Source organism: Panicum virgatum, chromosome 3N (genome assembly GCF_016808335.1).
Source record: "Panicum virgatum strain AP13 chromosome 3N, P.virgatum_v5, whole genome shotgun sequence".
In the NCBI taxonomy this organism is placed as follows: domain Eukaryota; kingdom Viridiplantae; phylum Streptophyta; class Magnoliopsida; order Poales; family Poaceae; genus Panicum; species Panicum virgatum.
Window position 1 is genome coordinate 35,052,333 of NC_053147.1, and position 19,653 is coordinate 35,071,985.

A 19,653-nucleotide genomic window follows, 5' to 3' on the forward strand; every position below is an offset into this window, starting at 1 on the left:
AAAACTTTTTGCATGGATGGGTTGTAAATGGCGAGATGAATCTAATGAGGTATATTAATCTATGATTAGTAGATCATTATTGTCGCATGACTATTGCAAATCATGGATTAAGTAGGCTCATTAGATTTGTCTCGTGATTTGCAACTCATCTGTGTAAGAAATTTGTAAACAGATTTAATACTTTTAAATAGCGAGATTCTCTTTGATGTGACGGTGCGTAAAATTTTTAGAGAGGGTTCTAAACACACCCAAATTTTCTTGATATGATGAGGAGAGACAAGGATGTGTTAAGAGAGAAATATCATCCTATAAAACTCAACCGATACAATTAACTAGTTCTCAGTTAACTATACTAGGGATATGTGCACTGTTATAGTTAATTAGGAGTAATATAGTTATTTTTCACGTAGAAATTTTCTAAACAAATATTATTTGGATGTATATGCTGTTGGTATATAACAATCAGTCCACGTGTAACGATGACATTGGATGGGCGGCAATGAGGACCCATGGATCCTCAGCGCAGTAGCAGGAGGCTAGCGGGCAAAACGAGCAAACAATTCCGTGGGCAATAATACCAGTTTACCACCATGCCGTGGGCCTCCCCATCACAACGGATAAGATCGGGCCGACAGGCACGCCCAAAAGATCCGGGCGCGTCACTGTTATATCACGCATCCCGAGAGCCATACCGTCCCTATCCATCTCCTTGCCCAATCCACAGAGCGAGAGCGAGGAGCTACCGAGCTATAGCGAGCTGCGAGTGCGAGTGCGAGCCCGTGTGTAGCTGAAGCAGAGCACGCCAAGAACAAGAGAAGCTGATGGCGGTGGTGAGCGGCAACGGCGGGAGGCTGAACCCGTGGGCGGAGCCGTTCGTGCCTGCCGGGGTGCGTTACCACGGCCTGCAGGCGGCGGCGGAGGCGGAGCAGGAGGTGGAGGACTTCTCCCCCGAGTGGTGGCGCCTGGTCGCCGCCTCCCCGGCCTTCCGCGACCGCTGGCTCCGCGACTACGGCGCGCTCGGCCTGCTCGACGCCGACGAGGGCGGCCCGGACGAGGACGCCGAGGTCGTCGACAGCTTCCTCCCCGACGAGCTCTTCTCCCCTCCGCCGCCGCGCCAAGGTATGTCGTCATCAGTCATCTCGATCTTTGGAAATACTTGTGATGTGACACTGACGTGTCCTTAATTTTGATTTGTGGTGTCTGCGTGGTGCAGAGGCCGAGCGGGACGGAGGCGCGGCCGGCAAGAGGGGCGGCAGCGGGGGGCTTGAGGTGGCGGCGTGGGGGATCGACAAGTGGTGGCGCGCGCACGGCGGGCCGCCGGAGGCCCCGAGGTACGCGGAGAAGGCGCCGCGGAGGGTGGCCGGCTTCGCCAGGGTGAGCCCCCGGCCCATCCAGCAGCCCCGCTGAAGCGCCGACCCAGCACACGCGCCGTCCCTCCACCACCACCAGTCAGTGCCAGATCTTGGCGCAGGAAAATAGGCAAAAGAAACAAAAAAGTTTTTCCCCTTCCAATCTTTGCTTGGTTCTTAGTCTTGCGTTGTTTTGGTTCAGCCCGAGATGATCCACTGCGCTGTGCTCGATCGCTTGGTGTAAATATGATGATGATGTAATAACATGCAGTGAGACTCTAGCTTTCAGTTGCAGATTCAGTTTCAGGCATGCACATGAAGATCGATGGAAAACAGATCACACTGATTTTCATATGTTTGTGAACACATTTTACCGGCACAAAACTTGGATCAGCCAAGCAAAGAAAGTTGAGAAATGGAGACGTAATACCTAGAATTTATGATAACCCTTTGCATATGGAGTAAAAAGCGATTTGGGTAAATGAAGTACATGATGGTCAATCAATAGGAAATTCATGTTGGTTCCACACTGGAGTGAAAAATAAGAAATCCTCACTTTACTGTTAGTAATAGGATGGATACAGGTTGTCAGATGTTTGTTCCACAAGCTCCAAACGTATTCACGTGAGTCACAGTTGAATTACTTTTATCAAAATCCAAAAAAAAAACAACTAATGAATGAAAGATGCATTGTAGATATTGATTACATAATGTAGCTACAATTAAACCATTAGACTTGGATTGTAAATTACTAGATTCATATTGATTTGCAAGTTGCACTTTAAGGTAACATGGAGGTGACTTAGCCTTCCTTCACGGGTCTCCGAACCCATAAGTTGAAACGTAAAATAGTAGAAAAAATGCAATAAAATAATTGCATTGATCTTAATCTTACCATGTGAAATAACAAATCGATATACATTGCATCCCTTAACGAATTTCAAAACCACTAACTTAAGATAACAAAATGGTAAGAAAGGAGCAATGATATATATTAAGTTGCTAGTTTTAAAATACCTAACATTTACAATTTAAGGAACAAATAATCGTGTTGTGCAATTAATCTATAGATTTACTATATATGAGAGGTGAAGCCAATCATAAATGCAAAAGTTACGGTTCAATAAATAACAATATAGATTGAAAAATATCTATAAACATTGGCATATAAAAATGGCCACTTAATTTTTTCGACCCGTTAAACCCAAAAATTTCACCTTCTTTGAAAGATCTTCAGCTCATAAATTGAAAACTGAAAAAAGTGAAAAATGAACAATACAAAACAAAACAAAGGAAAAACAGAATATGACTTGTGCCAGACCTAGCAGCCCTCTGGAGCTCATAATAACCAGATGGGCCAAATTAAAAGAAAGCTTAAATGTGGATTAACCCGATCAGCTAGCTGGGCTGCAACTAAATAAAGCCCAGTAACCAAAAATAAAACACCCAGGTCGAGAGAAGACTTGCATGTCGTACCGTTGATCATCAGATTCAGATGTGCAAAATTTGACGAGAACGAAAAGAAAATGAGCCGGCTCTGTTGTTTACAAATTCCATTCACCGTGTTCGGCTGCTGGTCATTGGGCTGCTCGCGGCTGCTGCTGGCTGCTCCTGCCGTTCGGCAGCTGGGCTTGCTGCTGGCTGCCTCGCTGCTGCTGGCTTGCTGCTGGCTGCCTCGCTACTGCTGGCTTGCTGCTGCAGCAGCCGCGAGCAGCCCAGTAGCCAGCTGGCGAACACGGTGATTCTAAAAAGTTTTAAGTTTTCACCTAGAGTTTCGAGTCAGTCAGAGCTGTCACGTGATACTGTTGGTTTTATTCGTGTTGCCGCGCGAGGGCGACGGAAGGCCGGGCCTGCTCCACGCTCCCTCCGCCTGGGCCCTGGGCCTAGAGCTGCCCTGCTGCCCTGCTGCCCTGCTGGGCCTATCTCAAGCCGAGCGGCCTGCCCAGCTCTTGCTGGACCGTGCCCTCCGGCCTGCTCGCAAGCAAAATGAATGGAGAAAAGAACAAAACAGCAAGAGAGGCACCAGTTTATGAGTGCCTGCACTTCACAAAGAAAAAGAGACCGCGGGACACGCGATGTTGTGCGCTGAAGCTAAATATGAAGAAGGCATATGACTGCGTGAGTGGAGCTATCTATGTGCTATCATGACTAAACTTGACTTTCACTGTATATGGATTGACATGGTAATGCGGCTGATCTCTACTGTTTCTTTCTTTGTACTTTTCAATGGAGAACGACTCAGGTCTTACAAGCCGACAAGGGGGATCCGTCAGGGCGATCATATTTCTACATATTTGTTTCTTTTGGCAGTAGAGGGCATGTCGTGCCCCTTAAACTCGAGACTCCAATCATCGACGCTCAAAGGTATCAAGGCGGCTCCATCAGCTCCGGTGGTTAGTCATCTACTCTTCGCTGATGATAGCCTGCTGTTTTTTTTGGATTAGATGTTGAGAATGTCCAGGACATCAATGACGTGATGCAAACCTACTGTCGTGCGTCAGGCCAACAGATCGATATGGATAAATCTTCGATCCACTTTGCTAAAGGTGTATCTAGGAGTACCAAGGAGGAGATCAAGACATTGCTGAATGTCCAGAATGAATTAGTGAGCAAAAAATATCTAGGAATGCCATCAGATGTTGGCGGGTCGGTCAATGGTGCTTTCAAATACCTTAAAGATAGGTTTGGAAGAGGGTCCAGGGATGGATGGGACACTCTTTATCAGCAGGTGGGAAAGAAGGACTCATCAAAGCAATTGCGCAAGCAATACCGACGTCCAACGTACTCTATGTCTTGTTTCAAACTACCAAGGGGCTTATGTGAACATATCAATGGCATCATGAGGAGATTTTGGTGGGGGGAGCAAAGAAGGCAAGAGGAAACCCTGCTGGATCGCTTGGGATGATATGATTAAACCCAAGCAATGGGGAGGCCTAGTTTTCAAAGACATTGAAATTTTTTTTATCTCGCTTTACTGGCAAGACAAGCGTGGCACATCTTGAATGAGACCAGCTCGCTAAGTGCAAGAGTTCTTAAAGTTGTTTATTATCCCAGCACGGATTTTTTGAATGTCAAATTGGGTGTATCACCATCACGAGTTTGGCGAGCTATCAGCGAAGGTAGGGATGTTCTATCACAGGGCATCATCAGGAGAATTGGCTCGGCAGAAACAACAAATATTTGGAGAACAAATTGGCTGCCACGAGATGGCCAGCTTCGGCCGATTAGCTGCCCTCGACCAGATGTCCCACAGTTGGTTAAGGATCTAATTGATCCACTGACCTGAGGATGGGATCACGAAAAGATGCAATATTTCTCACACTGATGGATGCAGAGGTAGCTAGTTCTATCCCTCTATCGATGAGAAGGTATTATGACTTCTAGGCTTGGCATTACGAGAAGTCTGGAGTGTTCTCAGTACGATCGACATATCGTATGATAGTTCAGAGATAGGAGAATGTCACTGCATGGCCAAAGAATAAATTTGGACGTTCAGACGTTGACGCAGAGGGGGAGTGGTCAGCCCTTTGGCAGTTGAAAGTTCTGTCTAAGATCAGGGTGTTCCTTTGGAGGCTAGCGCGACACCCGATCCCAAAGCAGATGTGGTTCACTAGCGACATATGGCGGAGCAGGCAGGTTGTCTGATATGTGGTGAGCCTGATTCTTAGAGACATTCTCTGTTGGAGTGCAATATGGCTAGGTGTGTTTGGTCCTTGGCAAGAGAGGAAACTGTTGAGCATATATATGCAATATCCAAGAGCAGAATGCGGAGGCATGGCTAGCAGCAAACACCTCCTCTCTGCCGATGGAGGAGCTATGAAGAACAATGGTGACTTTGTGTGCACTTTGGCAAGCAAGGAGGAAGGTTGTCTATGAAAATACATTCCAAAGCCTGCTATCGACGCACAGCTTTGTGGAGAGGTTTATTGCGGGCCTAGATCTCTCAAAACCACAACCGGTACGGTGGTCAGGCAAAGGACTGAAACTAGTACACCGAAGTGGTTCCCTCCCCCAAGCGGGATGTCAAAGCTCGACGTTGATGTTGCTCTGTCCAAAAATTCAAGGACAGCCTCAGTGGCGGCGGTCGCTAGGGATGGGGCAGGAAGGTTCCTCTGGGCATCAACAGTGGTGATGTATGGAATGTCAGAGCCGGAAACTATGGAAGTGCTGGCGCTTAGGGAAGGGATGGCACTAGCTAATGATTTAGCGCTCCGCTGAGTTCGGATGGCAAGTGACTGTGCCAATGCCGTGCGTGGCATGGAAGGCAGTACATCAGGTGTCTATGGCCAGATTATCAGGGAACTCAAGGAAGAGGCAGCGACCTTTCAGGTGATGGAGATTGTCCATGAACAGAGGGATGCAAACTTTGATGCTCATACATTGGCAAAAGCACGCTCTTCAACTCCATTGGCCGACATGTTTGGTTTTTTGATCCGCCTAAAGATGTTTGTACCTCCTATGTAAACACTTAGTGTGGGGTGTCGAACCCCCTCTAAAAAAAGGCTAGGTCCAATGAACGCAGGGGGAGGGCAAGAAGCGATACTACTATGGTCAAGAGGAAGCTTAAAGGAACGAAATTCTTCTCGACCAAATATAACGCTCAATTTGCTAGTAAAAAAATATGATGCTCAATTGGGGCCTACACAAGCGAAATGACAAGCAACAATTGGCCCACTAGTGCAGAACTGCTGATAGTGAAAGAAAGCAAAAAACAAAAAGATAAAGCACGGATCACTAGCATCACCAAAGCATATGGCAGCCATCGAAATTTGACAAAATGGCAAGCTAACATTGAGCTGCTTCACTCGGTATTCGCACAACCATTGAAAGGAGACATCGATTTGTTATCACCAACTTGTTCCGAGATTTTTTTTGCCTAGTGGGCTTAGCCCGGCTGGTGTAAGGCCCTGGCGGGCAGCACTAGCTCGGGGGTTCGACCTCCGGCTCGCACAAAAAAATGCCCTCGCCTGCTCTCATTTTCAAAGTACAGTGATGAGCCGGTCTAACTCACAAGCTCGCACAAAAAATGCCCTTGCCTGCCCCTATTTCCAAAGCACAGTAATTGACCGGTCTAACTCACAAGGCAACGGGCCCCTGTGTAAGGGTGGGGGGCGGGGGTTCGGGGATTTTCTTGTCATGTGTGAAAAGGCCTCCTTCTTAATACAATGCCGTGGGGGCGGTCTAACCCCCGCAGGTCAAGTTTATTTTTTTTGTTCCGAGGTTTTATATTGAGCCGTTCAATGTCGCGTCAGTTCGACAGCTCTCTTAGGGGTTGTTTGGTTCCAGAGGCTAAACTTTAGACTATGTCTTATTCAAGAGAATCTTGATATTTATTAATATTAAATAAAATCCGATTACAAAACTAACTGCAGAACCCTAGTGCTAAATTGCGAGACGAATCTAACGAAGTATATTAATCCGTAATTAGCAGATGGTTACTGTAGCATCACCGTAGCAAATCATGGATTAATTAGGCTCATTAGATTCGTCTCGCAAATTAGCACCTATCTATCATAAAGATTTTATAAATAAATTTTATTTAATATCCCTAAATGATAAGATTCTCTTCGATGTGACAGGGACTAAAAAGAAGTCCCTGGAAACAAATAGGGCCCTAATATATACTGGATTAGTGATCTAGGAAACTGGGACTACAATTCCAGACTTTTTTTTGTTGTATGGAGTGCTAGGCTCCGGAAGCGTGCTCTTTTCCCCTTGCTACAGTAACCAGAGGGCGAATAGAGGCGATCGTTGTCTCCGGCGTCGATCCGTTCGATTCCCTCCTCCAGCGACCGCTCCGGCGGCTAACCGGGGAGGGAATCGGGCGGATCGATGTCGGGAGTAGTTGTAGCTACTAGTATTAGGCTAGGTTAGTGCTAGTAGGCTAGGGTTTGCCGGTGGTGTTGGGCGTCGGCGGGTCGGTTCGTCTGCGGGTAGCGGTGACGGCGGTGGCGATGCTCGATCCATGTCGGCTTCTCTTCCTCCTGATGGCCTTTGTTCTTGGCGCCGGCGGCATCCGGTCCGGCAGGCCGTCCATGAGGTATGGTTACCTCAACTCGATGCGTTCGGGTTGGTGGTGTTGCATCCCGGGTGGGTTTTGCTTCTTCCGCGTCGGTGGATTTCGGTCTCAAGACGGCGGAGCTCTTCTTCTTCTTCACCGGTGTGGACATCGCCGATGGTCTTTTATCGAGTTCGTGTGCGTCGATCTGAGCTTCGGCGTACTGTCTCATGCGGCACATCCAAGGGTTGGGGCTTCCTCATCAGTTGGGAAGAAGTCTTCTCTCTCTGTTTTCGGCGCTCCCTGCTTCTTGCCTCCGGCGGCGGCGGAAGGATTCGGAGCTGCAGGAGACGGCGGCGGAGAAGAATAGGAGATTCCTCATGTGGATCTGGTTGTAATTTCCTATTTTCGCAGGGGTCTCTTTGTAAGTTTGGGATGTAATCCTGTTTAATACATAAACCAATCCGTTTTGGAAAAAAAAAAGAGTGCTAGGCTCTGGAATTTGTATTTGGAGATGCTCTGCCGTGCTGCCAACTGCCTGCACGGCACCATCTCTGAGGCGCATTTTGCATCCCACGGCAAAAGGGCAAAAAATGAAGTCGCATGCTGTGCCCATCTTGCGGGAAATTTTGACTGCTGGCTCGTCTTCTAGAAAGGCTCGCTTAACGAACTGCTAGCTCGTCCTTTTGACCTCATCACCTGTTGGCCTGTTGGGTACGGTGAAAGAAAAGAAGCTTCTGTTGCGCCTTTTGACCTCATCACTTTGTATTTTGTATTTTTATATTTTTAGAAGGAAATCTTCAACATTTGAAATATTAAATGTAGATTAATTACAAAATTAATTACAGATCTCGTCTGTAAACTACGAGACGAATCTAATGAGCCTAATTAATTCATCATTAGAGCATGTTTACTATAGTATCACTGTAGCAATTTCGTGTCTAATTATGTCCTAATTAGGCTCATTAGTTTCGTCTCGCAATTTACAGTCCATTTGTGCAATGCGATTTATTTTTCGACTACATTTAGTATACCATGCAAGCGATTTACAAAAAATTTGTATTTTGTGTTTTAGGATCAAAATAGGCCTTATTGCCTTTTTCCCCTTCAGATTCGAGAATAACGCCTCCAAAGAAGATGACTCGTTGACCTTGACCTGATGGGGTGCAGAGTCTTGGGGCAGAAGCAATGGCACATGTGGTCCTGTTTGGTTTTCCTTTTAGATTTCCGGAATACACAAGAAAAAAAATCTTGCATCATGGAGAACTAAATGAAATTTATTTAAATTTTTTTTATTAATGGGTGTAACTTTTTGTGATGAATATAATGATAGTAATTAATCGATGATGGACTACAGTGATGCTACAGTACTATTCTCTAATTACGCGACCAAAAGTCTCATTAGATTCGCCAGAATTTCTAAGCACGTGGGTTCTGGAGTTGATTTTATAAACTATTTTTATTTAATACCCGTAATTAACTGTTAAACTGTCTTTTAGGATTTCAAGAGAGAAACCAAACGGATCCACAGGCAGAGGAGGATCGTGTATCTCACAGACTCCTAGACGGACCTTCACGTCAGCGTGCTGGTCAGGATGATAAGTAATTAACTACTGGGCGTCGGTCAGCTTGGTGGTCACCCATGGGGTTAGCGTGAAACAGGCGTTGATTGATGACTGATTAGCATATATGAACCGTACATATAGTTTTTTAGAACCAGGGTACTGTGAACTATAAGTTTTTGACTTGAAATTTTATGAACCTTTATTTACTTTGATGTTTTAAAACCCACGGTTTGGCATGATTCTTACTCAGTTACTCTGGACGCTAAAGTTTCTTGATAACATAGCAATTTCTTTAAATTATAGCGTTAGTTTAATTATTGGTAACTGAGTAACTGAGTAATCACTGTCTTCTAGCATTTCTAGTATGTTTTATATTATTGTAGCTTGGTGCCTAAGACAGTGATGGCAGAGTAGCCGTCGGCCAACTCGTCGTCCAGCTAAGAAATGCTAGCGTTGGATGGAGGTAGCCCTGACAATGGGCCGACTAGATCCAAGGGCCGTACGGGCTCCCAAACTCAAGGGCTGTTATTTACGGGTTCCATATGGGCTCCATATAAGAAAAGGCCGGATCAGACTGGGTTATATCTCTAAAGGGCTTATATGGATTGGATTTTAGGCATTGGCCCAATGTCAGCTCGTGGACCGTGAGAAAGGGCCGGCCCATGGACTCCGAAGAAAGGGCTAGGCTTTGCTGCGTGCGTCTTCTCTCCTATCCCCCGTGCGGCAGCGCTGCTGCGAGGCGACGGCGGCGGTGGCGGCGCCCTCCAAGCAGCTTCCGTCCGGCGGCGTACCCTCGAAGAACCTTCTCTCCTCGCCGAGAATTGAAGCCCCTGCACTGCCGCCGCCACCACTCGCCATCATATTCAGGTGACACCCCCTCTCCCATCCCAATCACCCCGTGAATCTTGCCTGTACCGCACACCCTTGATTTGTTGCTATCTTTTGACTTTTGATCCATATGTTCAACTAATGCATTGCACAACCTCGTGTCTGCCCCGTGAATCTTGCCTGTACGGCCGCTGTTCGATGGTTTTAGCTACTGGTATTGCTTCCGTTTGATGCGTTGATTGCTTCAGTTCAACTAATGGTTGGTGATCCGAGAAAGATTGTAGTAGTGACGCCGCAGGGATGGATAGGAGCAGAGCATCTCTTGCTGGGGATTTTTTTTCTGGGCTGTGATAGTGGTAGGGTAGCTGCTGGGTTAAGGCAGTGTAAGCTTATGAGGCGGAGGACCATTTTTTTTTGGGTCGGGCAAAGCGCTCCAATTGTTTGGTGATCGCCGCCGGTTGGGTTAAGGCAGCAATAATGTCATGCTCATGCCACGCTCTGCCCAGGGCTGTTTTGTTCATAGCAAAGGGCGGATCTACAGATGGAGGCTGCAGATTCCTTTGCAAGCCAAGGAACGACCAAACGATTCAAACAGCATGTTTTTGACGGATTCAATATGAGCGACCAGAAGCAATGCATAAATATTTGAGGATAACATAAATGTCTCCTCAATGCATCTGGTAATATTACTAATTACCAAGCAGTAAGACTGTAGCATCAGAAGCAATGCATATAACCTGAGTTCTTATTGTTTAATATTTCTATCCAGTAGCTATTAAGTGCCAAATTCAGTTCCACTTGGAAATAATTAATTTGTACTTGGGTACCACGGATTTGTGCTTTTATTACATACTACCAGTGACCTGCAGAATTTTTTTCTTCATAGCCACTACCTGTTGTTTCATATTACTCATTGCTAGCTGTATAATAATATCCAGCAATGCTATCTCTTTTACAGTGTGTGGTATTATGGAAAGAGTTTCATCAGCAACCGCAACAGAGGTTGAGGATGCTATATCCATTGATCAGTCAGGCAGGTCAGGGAAAAAGAGAGCCAAAGTTTGGGCTTATATTGACACAGAACTCATTGATGGAGTGGAGAAGGCTGTCTGCAAGTATTGTAAGCTTCAGTTATCTTCTGTGCCAGGGAAAGGAACAACTCATTTGAACAGGCATATTGGATATTACTGCCATCATATCCCTCAAGAGGACAGGGATACATTCTTAGCATCTTTGAAGAACACGCCCCGTAGAGATAATTCTGTGTTCGATCCTGTGGTATTCAGAGGCCTCATTGCCAAGTATAATTCTGTAGAAGCTTTGTGAACTGTCATTATTGTTGGAACCTTAACCATAGTTCATTTTGTTGCTACTGTTATTCTACCTTGAAACATGTCAGTGTCACCTTGTTACTAATGATCCTAACAATATTTCTGCTGCTGCATTGATTTATTACACACCATGTCAGTGTCACCTTGTTGCTCAATTGCCTTGCCATGCTGCTTGATTTAAGTAGATTGTTTGGCAGATGCAAGGTGGCTCCTGAATGTGAGAGACTGATGGTTCAACATATCTACAGAAATTGTATGTGAGTAGTTCAGGTTCAGTAAGCATTCCACCATTCCTCTGACTGAATTCATTATGCACTTGCTTGATGAAATGGGAGCTGCATCTTTTGTTGTGAGCGACTTCATTTATGTTATATCAACTGCATGAGAGAGCTTATTTGGCCATGTATGTGACACAGCTTTAGAGAGAAGAGAGCTGATGTATGCAGGCTTTAGATCTCACACACCCCATGATATGAAATACTGCTACATAGATCAAACATTAATGTGTCAATCTGATGGGCCCTCTTGTTTCTGTTTTGCAGTCATTGCTAGTTTGTAGAGGAACTATGCAGGAAATAGCACAAAAGATTGGTGAAGTGATTGCCTTGCTTGGAGAAAGGGATCAGCAAAGTGATTTGTTTCTGAATCGTCCAAAGTGATTGGTGAAGTGATTGCTTTGTTCTGTAGGGTGCAGACATGGCCACTCTTTATAATAGTTTTGTGTTCTAATGCTTCTTCACTTGATATTATCCATTTCCCGCCTTGTGTACTCAGTACTGTTGAAGAAACTATGCTACAACCAAGAATTTGTGATCGTGATTTAATTTATATACTTGTTCAATACTGAGGGTGTTCAAAGATGCAAGTGCAATTGAGTTTAAGTCAAATTTGGTGGATGTAATTTATTATTTCTTTTTTACATGTAATTTATGTTTTCTATTGACACATTTATTAGCTACTCAGCTAAATTACTAGTGAAGGCCCAGTGAAGACCATTGGATCGCTAGTGGTAGCACAAATTGCTAGTAGCAGCATATGACTGTGAGGGCCCTTGGATTGCTGGTGGGCATGGATCCTTGGACTCCAATAGGATCCTAAGTGGGTTAGAATTCTATGATATTAAGGATAGGATTGGATCGAGTTGACCCAAATTAATTGGGGCTGGAGTGGGATTGGATCTGGCTAATAACAAAATAGGATTGGAGTGGGGCTAGGGCCGGATCGTGACCCATTGTCAGGGCTAGATGGAGGTGGGCAAATTCAGTTAGGGCGCCGGCGGCCGAATCATCGTGCGCGTGGCAGACCGGGTCGGATCTAGCGATGGATTTGGCCCCTCCTACCGCTGCTGGATTTATGGAGCCTCTCCTAATTCTCCCCTATATTTTTCTAACATCAATACACTTTGAGGAGAAATTAAAATTGTTTAGAGCTAAAAGAAAACTCCTCTTAATAATTATTCTGGATCTGCCACCGGCAGCATGATAATATTTCTCGAATTAATTCATGACTAGTGTGCCTCATCCAGATCATATATAGCATCTTCACGTGTTCCCACTACAGGCTGCTATGCTTCGTTCACATACAAACCAACCCACAAACCCCTCTAGTGCATATTAGTATTTCAAGAGCCGAGTTAGGCGGCTATCGAAATCAATCAGCCCGCAATCGTACTCTACAAATTGGGATTAATCATATCCAACGATCATCTCGCGCATCAGCGTCAGGAGTGAAAAGGGCCAAGCGAATTAGGGGTTGTTTGGTTCCAGCGACTTTTTTTAAGTCCCTAAAACTTTTTAATATTTAGAAGTATTAAATAAAAGTTAATTATAAAACTAACTGCAGAACCCTGGAACTAAATTGCGAGATGAATCTAATGAGGTATATTAATCTATGATTAGCGGATGGTTAATGTAGTATCACTGTAGCAAATTATGAATTAATTAGGCTTATTAGATTCGTCTCGCGAAAAAGCACTCAGCTGTCAAAAAACATTTATAAATAGATTTTATTTAATACTATAAAATAGTAAGATTCTTTTTGATGTGACAGAGACTTCTGAAAAAGTTTAGTTCCAAACAAGCCAAGAGGAGACGTGCCGCGCACGTCGCCCTGAATAATTATAAAAAGCTCCGGCACGTGCTACCGGGGTTCCACGTTGATCAAACGCGATAAGGATGAGCAGGTAGCTAGCTGCCCCAGTGCAAGGGTAGCAGCCACGTCATGTAAAATGCAATCGAGGCCCGTGTCACCCAAAAACACCAACAGATAGTTTTCTAGAGGATATGGGTTTTGTTTGGCATTCTACAAGTACTAGTATGTTGCTGAAAAAAAATCTCGCATGTATGATGTATGAAATAAATTCTATATGCAAAATTTTTTCAGGGATGAGTGTAACTTTTCGCGACGAATCTATTGACGGTAATTAATTGATGATTTGCTACAGTGATGCTACAGTATCATTCTCTAATCGCGTGGTCAAAGACCTCATTACATTTTTCAGGGTCGCTAGCGCGGGGTTCTGAAGTTAATTTTGTAAACTAGCTTTATTTGATACCATAATTAGTGATCAAATATTATAAATATTACTATTTCTATTGTGGCATAGTATGCCAAAACAAGGTCATGGAGAGAGGAAGAAGGAACGAAGGCAAAACTGCTTGATTGTGTACATACTCTGTACTCTGGGTATAAATTTTTTCTGTAATTCACACTACTACTCCTACTACAGTAGAAGACATAGAATAAAGTTCAGTCTTTATTGACTTTTTCATCACTATATATACGACCTTTCCGACCAGGTACAATGATACAAAACCGTATGTGTGTGCATACAGTACACGTGTACGTGTACTGCTCTGCTCTCTCTGATCGCCCAGCCGCCCTGGCGGAAAAAAGGCCTTCCACCAACGAATCAACAAATTTCCCTTCCTATCTGCTAAAAACACCTACAAGTGTTGTGTACAGATCGCGTTCCTGTGTGTGTGCGCGCGGGTGTAGCGATTGTACGCGTACAGAGGCCGGCGAGCCGCCCGCCGTGCACGGAGAGAGGCGATGTCGGTAGCTAGCAGAGGAGCGAGTCGACGAACAGGTCGTCCCGCGGCTCGTCCTTGGCGGCCGCCGCGTAGCCGCCGTAGGCGCCTCCTGCGCTGCCCTCGAGCATCTCCAGGGTGTAGGGCATCATGGCGCCGGCGGGCGCCGCCAGCGGCTGGGCCGCCGGCGCGGCGGCGGCGGCGCCGCGGCTGGCGGCGCCGCGGCCGACGGGCACGTCGTGGTTGTGCTTGCCCTCGTAGGTGGTGATCACGGCGCGGTGGTCGTGCGACGCGCGCTCCACGTGCTTCCGCACGGGGCACCCCGGCGTCGTGCACTTGTAGTAGCTCCGCGGGTTCGGGTTCCCCTTCACCACCTTCTGCCCGTACTTGCGCCACCGGAACCCGTCGTCCAGGATGTCGATGTCGCTCAGCGTCTGCACCACCAGCCGGGGCTCGCGCACGGGCTTGCCGCCGGCGCCGCCGGAGCTGCCCTCGTTCTCGCCATCCTCCTTCCTGATGAAAATCAATAGCAAGCGGGCACGATCGTGTAAGTAATAAGCACATACACCTAGCTAGATGTGAATTGACGCCAATCAAGGCAAGGCACAAGCAATTACCAGCGCTTGGCGTCGGGCTTGTCGCCGTCGCTCCGCTGCGACCCGTTCTCGGCCTCGTCGTCGCCGAACGTCACCGACGAGTTCTCGGGCGTCGCGCCGGAGTGCTCCGGCCCGCAGCCTGCTGCCTGGGAGAGGCCGCTGGCGGCCTGCTGGTCCTCCGCCGCCGCGACGCCGCCGGAGGAGTTGCGGCGCGTCGAGAGCGGCTTCGGGTGGTTGTGCGCGCCCTTGTACACGATCTGCGTGATGCGCCCGTCGGCCAGGGACCGCTCCACCTTCTTCTTCATGGAGCAGCTGTGGTAGGTGCACTTGTAGTAGCTGCGCGGGTTCTCGCTCCCCTTCACCTGCTTCTGGCCGTACTTGCGCCAGTTGTAACCGTCCTCGAGCTTGGTGTTGCTGTTGCTGTTGTTGTTGCCGCTGCCGGCCTTGTTGTTGTTCGTCGCGGCGGCGACGCTCTTCTTGTTCACGGCTTCCACTTGCTGCTGCTCCTGCACGACATACGCGAGACTGTGAGCTACTGCTGATTGCCCAGCTTAGCTTCTGGTAGAAATTATGAAAGAATCGATTCTCGATCTGTGTGCGCTTGCAATTTCCTACCTTGAATGTTGGGAAGGAAGCTGTCTGCGTGGGCATGGCGTTGGAGCTGGCCGTGTGGAAGGAGAAGTCGTTGAAGCCGCCGCCCGCCGCCCGGCTCTCCTCCTGCTGCTGCGAGGCGATCAGCTCGGCGGCCTGCTTCCAGTCGAACCTCAGCGCCGGGATGGCGCCGGTGGTCGGGGACGCCAGGATGTTAGAGGAGGAGTTGAGCAGGACGGGCGAGTCGAGCAGCTCGGCGGGGCTGAGCCCGGCCGGGATGGCGAAGTACGAGGACGGCGACATGGGCGGCGGCGAGATGGGCAGGCTGGGCGGCTGCGCGGACTTGAACTTGGGCACGCCGCCCCTGGCCCCGCGGTGGAACAGGCCCCTCGGCGACCGCTCCTGGTCGGCGCCGAGCATGTCCCCGCAGCCGGAGAGCAGCTCGGTGAAGGAGGTGATGAAGGGCGGCGGCGTGAACGTGAAACCCCCGTGCTCCAAGCTCCCCGTCGAGGACGCCATGGCGGGAAGCAGAGCAGCCGAGCAGAGGAGGAGGAGCCCGCGAGACGAGACGGGGACACGGGCTGCGTGACAGCGTGAGGAGGGGAGGGGAGACGGGAGGCGGACGGGAGTGGTTGCTCGGTGGCTGGGCTGCCGTTTAAGTAGCGGCCGGTGGTGGCGCGGTAAGCCGGTAAAGCGCCGGCAGCCGCGATGGCGGGGGCCATTATTCTATTCCCGTGTCACTGACAGGTGGAGGCGAGGGTGGCTGGGGCCGGAGTGTCAGTGGTATACGGAAGTCGAACGTGAACGTGGTGGAATGGAGGGTGCTTCTGGGAAGGGAGGGGCGTTGACGGGAAGGGCGTGCGTGAAAGCTCGTGCGGTTTGACTGGTCAGCCGAGGCGGCGACGTGCCGACGTGGGGGTTCCGGGAAGGAGAGGCCGTGTGGGGCCAGGCGCGGGTGGGAGAGTCGCGTGGCGTGTCCCCACGGCCACGGGTAGGGAAGGTTTTGGGGTTTCCAGAGAGAATGGGACGGATGGGGTGGGCCCCGGTGGGCTTGATGGTGGAAACGGGACAAAACTGTGCTTTTCTTTTCCTTTCTATTCTTGAGCATATTCCGTAGGATTGCAAAACTTTTGTTCCTGCGAGGATATGTTACAAACCAATACATTCACTTAGCAAATGAGAACTTATTAGTGTTTGGTACTAGCTCATAGTAATGGGAAACCCTTTTTTGTGAGTACTAGTGTCTCCCAACTACTTAAATTGTTACTGTAACATTATGAGCGGTTATATCCTCAATTTTCATTGATTAAACAATGTATTCCCTGTTAAGAACAATACATACACCTTGAAACTCAATTTTCACTAGTTTATAACAACAGAAATATCACTGTGGAACAACTTCTAAAGATAAATACACCAAGAGCGCTTCCAAATATTAAAAAAGTTAGGACATAGTTTCAAATAATGTTTTTTAATATAATCGGTAGCTTTTCTGCCTGGTTCGTTTAAAAAAAAATGTTGACTACAAAACCCTAAATGATGTTTGTGATAGGAGGACACATATATTCAACCGTTAAATCTTCACATTTTGCATGCATACGTACATTCCTTGCCAGTGAAATGGCTTTGGCATTATTGAATTATATTGAAAGTATATATGTTGTTTTTCTGATACGTACGTGCATGCAGGGTGTATGAATAAAGTCAACTGTTAAGCTTGGACAATGATTAATTATAAGTGGTGGTTTGCACCCAAACTCAGTGGCTTGCCACTAACTGGCCAAACTGTAGCCTTCCCTGTCGTTTGTTTTGGCAGCTAGGACCTAGGAGTCGCTACATACATTTTGGGGTACCTAGTCAACCAATATCCAAATCATATATGCTGGGTAGAGTTACTGTGTGTATTTATGGGTGAATGTGTGGACGTGTATCTGAGTTTACTGCATTTGAAAAAACTACAAAAATATGAGCAGCACTACTCCTCACGGTGACCAATTGGATGTGTATTGGCCAAAAATTAAAAAAAGGAAAAGGAAATGCACGCGAACACCGCTTAACATTTGACAGAAAAAAATCTTAACTACTGTGGTCATTGTTAGAGACGCCACCTTCGGACCCACAACTAAAGGCGTCATGACTGAAGACCAGACACTCGGTGGGACCGAAGCTATTGTGGCACTCCTTTGCCCTGAGGGGTACTCTCCACCAATAGCCATCTCTATGATTATTGCTGGCTAAGGATCGAGCAAGTTAGGTGGTCAAGTAGTCATTAGAGAATAGTTTTTCCCGGGTTACCTTTGTACGTCTTGCTCGATATATCCACAAAGTGGAGCACAGTAATATTTTTTTCCCCTATCATGGACGCACACGTGAGCCAATGAATCTATCGATGCAGTTCTCCTGCACAATGCAATAATGTATATATAAACATATAACAATGCAGCGCAGCCCATGTGTGGCTGTCATGTTGGGGGCCGTCCACTACCTTCATTTGCATGTCAGATGTCACACTATATATAAATCCTTCAACAATTTTTAGATGGCAATATATTGAACAACTAACTTGCATGGGCTTGAGTATTATACGAAATTATACTAACTAGCAGTATAGCAGCAGCTTTTATTTTGCTATAGGCTGCTAGGGTACACAGCACTGCTATCCTGGGGGTGATGCATCTGGATAGACGACGCATCGGATGGAGACAGAGCAAGAGTGCAAGATGCAATAAAATAAAATAAATAACAAATCCAAAAAGGTCATACAGCAGGTGCACGCGTATGCATGTGCGTAACTAAACGAGCGTGGTGGTTTGGAAAAAAAAAAGAAAAAATAAGAATGATAAGAAAGGGTGAGCTTGTAATTGAGCTGCTCACCGGCCGTAAAAAGGCCGGGTGAAAGATGATGCGGAATCGGATGACGTCAGGGCCGGTCGATCGACCGTTCGCTAATGACGTGGTTGGTTCGTTTGGTTCACTCCGAGAGGATAATAACGATCTTGTTTGTTCTGCAGCTGCTGCGCCCTCTTCTTCGTTCAGTTCTCCCTCCTGCCCATCTTGGTGGGACCAGATCCACCACGTACCCGGCCGGATCTAACGTCCTCCACTCTGTTTCCCTCTCCGTGCCCGTTGTCACTGACAGCCATGGCGTGCTCCGACAAGCGCATGGGTTCGGGTCTACATCTCCTGACCCGGATCCGTGCCTTCCATGGCCGGATCTTCCGCCTCCTCGCCCGCTGTGGCGAGGGTCCTCCAGGCTCGTCTTCGGCGTGACGTGGGCGACAAGAAGGTCCAGCAATGCGGGGCGCCTAGCTGGCACGCTAGTGGACGGGCTCATTGCGGTCGTGGCTAGCGCGACCAGTGGACAGCCTCATCGCAGTCGTGACGACGCTGCGACATCTTCCGAGTGCCGCTGGCTGAGAAGCTGTTCATGGCGGTAGATGTTCCTTGCTCGTGCTTGTCCGGTGATGTCTCCGCAATGCTCAGGCAGGCTGGCCGTGCGGCTGAGGGTCTCAGGGAGCACCAGGCGAAAGCCATGCCCGACTTACTGTCGGTGCTGATGGTGGTGACGAAGGCGTCATTTTGCTCTCCACCCTACAATCGTGGTGTCCATCCGGGTGAAAGCCCAGCTCTGGTTCTACCAGACCGGCGGCAGCAGTGGCGTGACGTTGTATCCTACATGTAGGCGTCGTTGTAGAGGAACCCTTCTCGGCATCAACACCAAGTGCTCCACACTTCCTCCTCTGATGGTTGCATAAGCCAGTAGCTGGTGAATATCTTCTACGAGTCTCTATACCTCGTCATTGTCCATGTTTCTTGATTGCATTGTTTCATCAAACCCCGGATCTTGAGACCATGGTCCCCTCTTTTAAATCTCCTCGTTCTCCTCTCGTCGACCCCCCCTGGGGGTTTCCTCCCCTCAAATCCTCCCGTTTCGATCCACGACGTGCTGTCAATCAATCATCTAAAGGGATAATTAGCCGCATATGCATCCGTAGTACTGTTTCCCGTGGTGACGTTGGTTTATTTATTTCCAACTCTTGTGCAGTACTGAAATAATACTGATATTGCTGCACATGTATGCATATGTGTGTAGATGAAAATGTTATCACTTAGCGCGCTTCAGTAGGGGTGTTAATTGGTGACCGTGCTCCTCTAACTCTCTTTAGTTCAAAATTTTGTACTACTCCACCGATTATATTTACTCGCAATATCATCTGCATCTAGCTTAATAATTAAAAAAACAAAGGAGCTAGCATACACGAGTTCTATATGTCTAGTTGCAGTTTCTGGAGCAACCGGTCTGACCGGTCGTGAGACCAGTCTGACCGCCCAAACTACTGAAGACACCAGTTCGGCTATAAAAAGA

General features: G+C 47.5%; 3 protein-coding genes and 1 long non-coding RNA gene across 6 annotated transcripts; 3 read left to right on the forward strand and 1 right to left on the reverse strand.

Annotated features, from left to right (window-relative positions):
- The first annotated feature begins 645 nt into the window (after positions 1–645).
- On the forward strand, positions 646–1,663 carry LOC120665824 (protein EARLY RESPONSIVE TO DEHYDRATION 15-like). The gene is made up of 2 exons (XM_039945507.1): positions 646–1,119; positions 1,214–1,663. Exons 1-2 carry the CDS (start codon positions 822–824, stop codon positions 1,405–1,407), a joined length of 492 nt encoding a protein of 163 aa, XP_039801441.1. The 5' UTR covers positions 646–821; the 3' UTR covers positions 1,408–1,663.
- A 7,720-nt stretch (positions 1,664–9,383) lies between these two features.
- LOC120665825 lies at positions 9,384–11,108 on the forward strand. Its single transcript, XM_039945508.1, has 2 exons — positions 9,384–9,779; positions 10,699–11,108. The coding sequence occupies exons 1-2, from the start codon at positions 9,575–9,577 to the stop codon at positions 11,064–11,066; spliced, it is 573 nt and encodes a 190-aa protein (XP_039801442.1). The 5' UTR covers positions 9,384–9,574; the 3' UTR covers positions 11,067–11,108.
- A 72-nt stretch (positions 11,109–11,180) lies between these two features.
- LOC120665826 lies at positions 11,181–11,931 on the forward strand. Of its 3 annotated transcripts, none has more exons than XR_005671365.1 (2): positions 11,181–11,341; positions 11,614–11,931. It is a non-coding gene; the product is annotated as an uncharacterized LOC120665826 (long non-coding RNA). The 3 variants fall into 3 exon arrangements; XR_005671364.1 differs by having other exon boundaries at positions 11,181–11,328; XR_005671363.1 differs by having other exon boundaries at positions 11,181–11,324.
- A 1,779-nt stretch (positions 11,932–13,710) lies between these two features.
- LOC120665827 (probable WRKY transcription factor 26) lies at positions 13,711–15,929 on the reverse strand. The gene is made up of 3 exons (XM_039945509.1): positions 15,312–15,929; positions 14,718–15,202; positions 13,711–14,613 (listed from the first exon to the last, which is right to left on the reverse strand). Exons 1-3 carry the CDS (start codon positions 15,804–15,806, stop codon positions 14,133–14,135), a joined length of 1,461 nt encoding a protein of 486 aa, XP_039801443.1. The 5' UTR covers positions 15,807–15,929; the 3' UTR covers positions 13,711–14,132.
- Between the last annotated feature and the right edge of the window lie 3,724 nt (positions 15,930–19,653).

Coding starts and splice junctions, on each gene's coding strand:
- LOC120665824 (XM_039945507.1), top strand. CDS start 822: ATGGCGGTGGTGAGCGGCAACGGCGGGAGGCTGAACCCGTGGGCGGAG. Junction 1,120..1,213: donor CCCTCCGCCGCCGCGCCAAG/GTATGTCGTCAT, acceptor TGCGTGGTGCAG/AGGCCGAGCGGGACGGAGGC.
- LOC120665825 (XM_039945508.1), top strand. CDS start 9,575: ATGGACTCCGAAGAAAGGGCTAGGCTTTGCTGCGTGCGTCTTCTCTCC. Junction 9,780..10,698: donor CCACTCGCCATCATATTCAG/GTGACACCCCCT, acceptor TCTCTTTTACAG/TGTGTGGTATTATGGAAAGA.
- LOC120665827 (XM_039945509.1), bottom strand. CDS start 15,806: ATGGCGTCCTCGACGGGGAGCTTGGAGCACGGGGGTTTCACGTTCACG. Junction 15,203..15,311: donor CTTCCTTCCCAACATTCAAG/GTAGGAAATTGC, acceptor TATGTCGTGCAG/GAGCAGCAGCAAGTGGAAGC. Junction 14,614..14,717: donor AAGCCCGACGCCAAGCGCTG/GTAATTGCTTGT, acceptor GATTTTCATCAG/GAAGGAGGATGGCGAGAACG.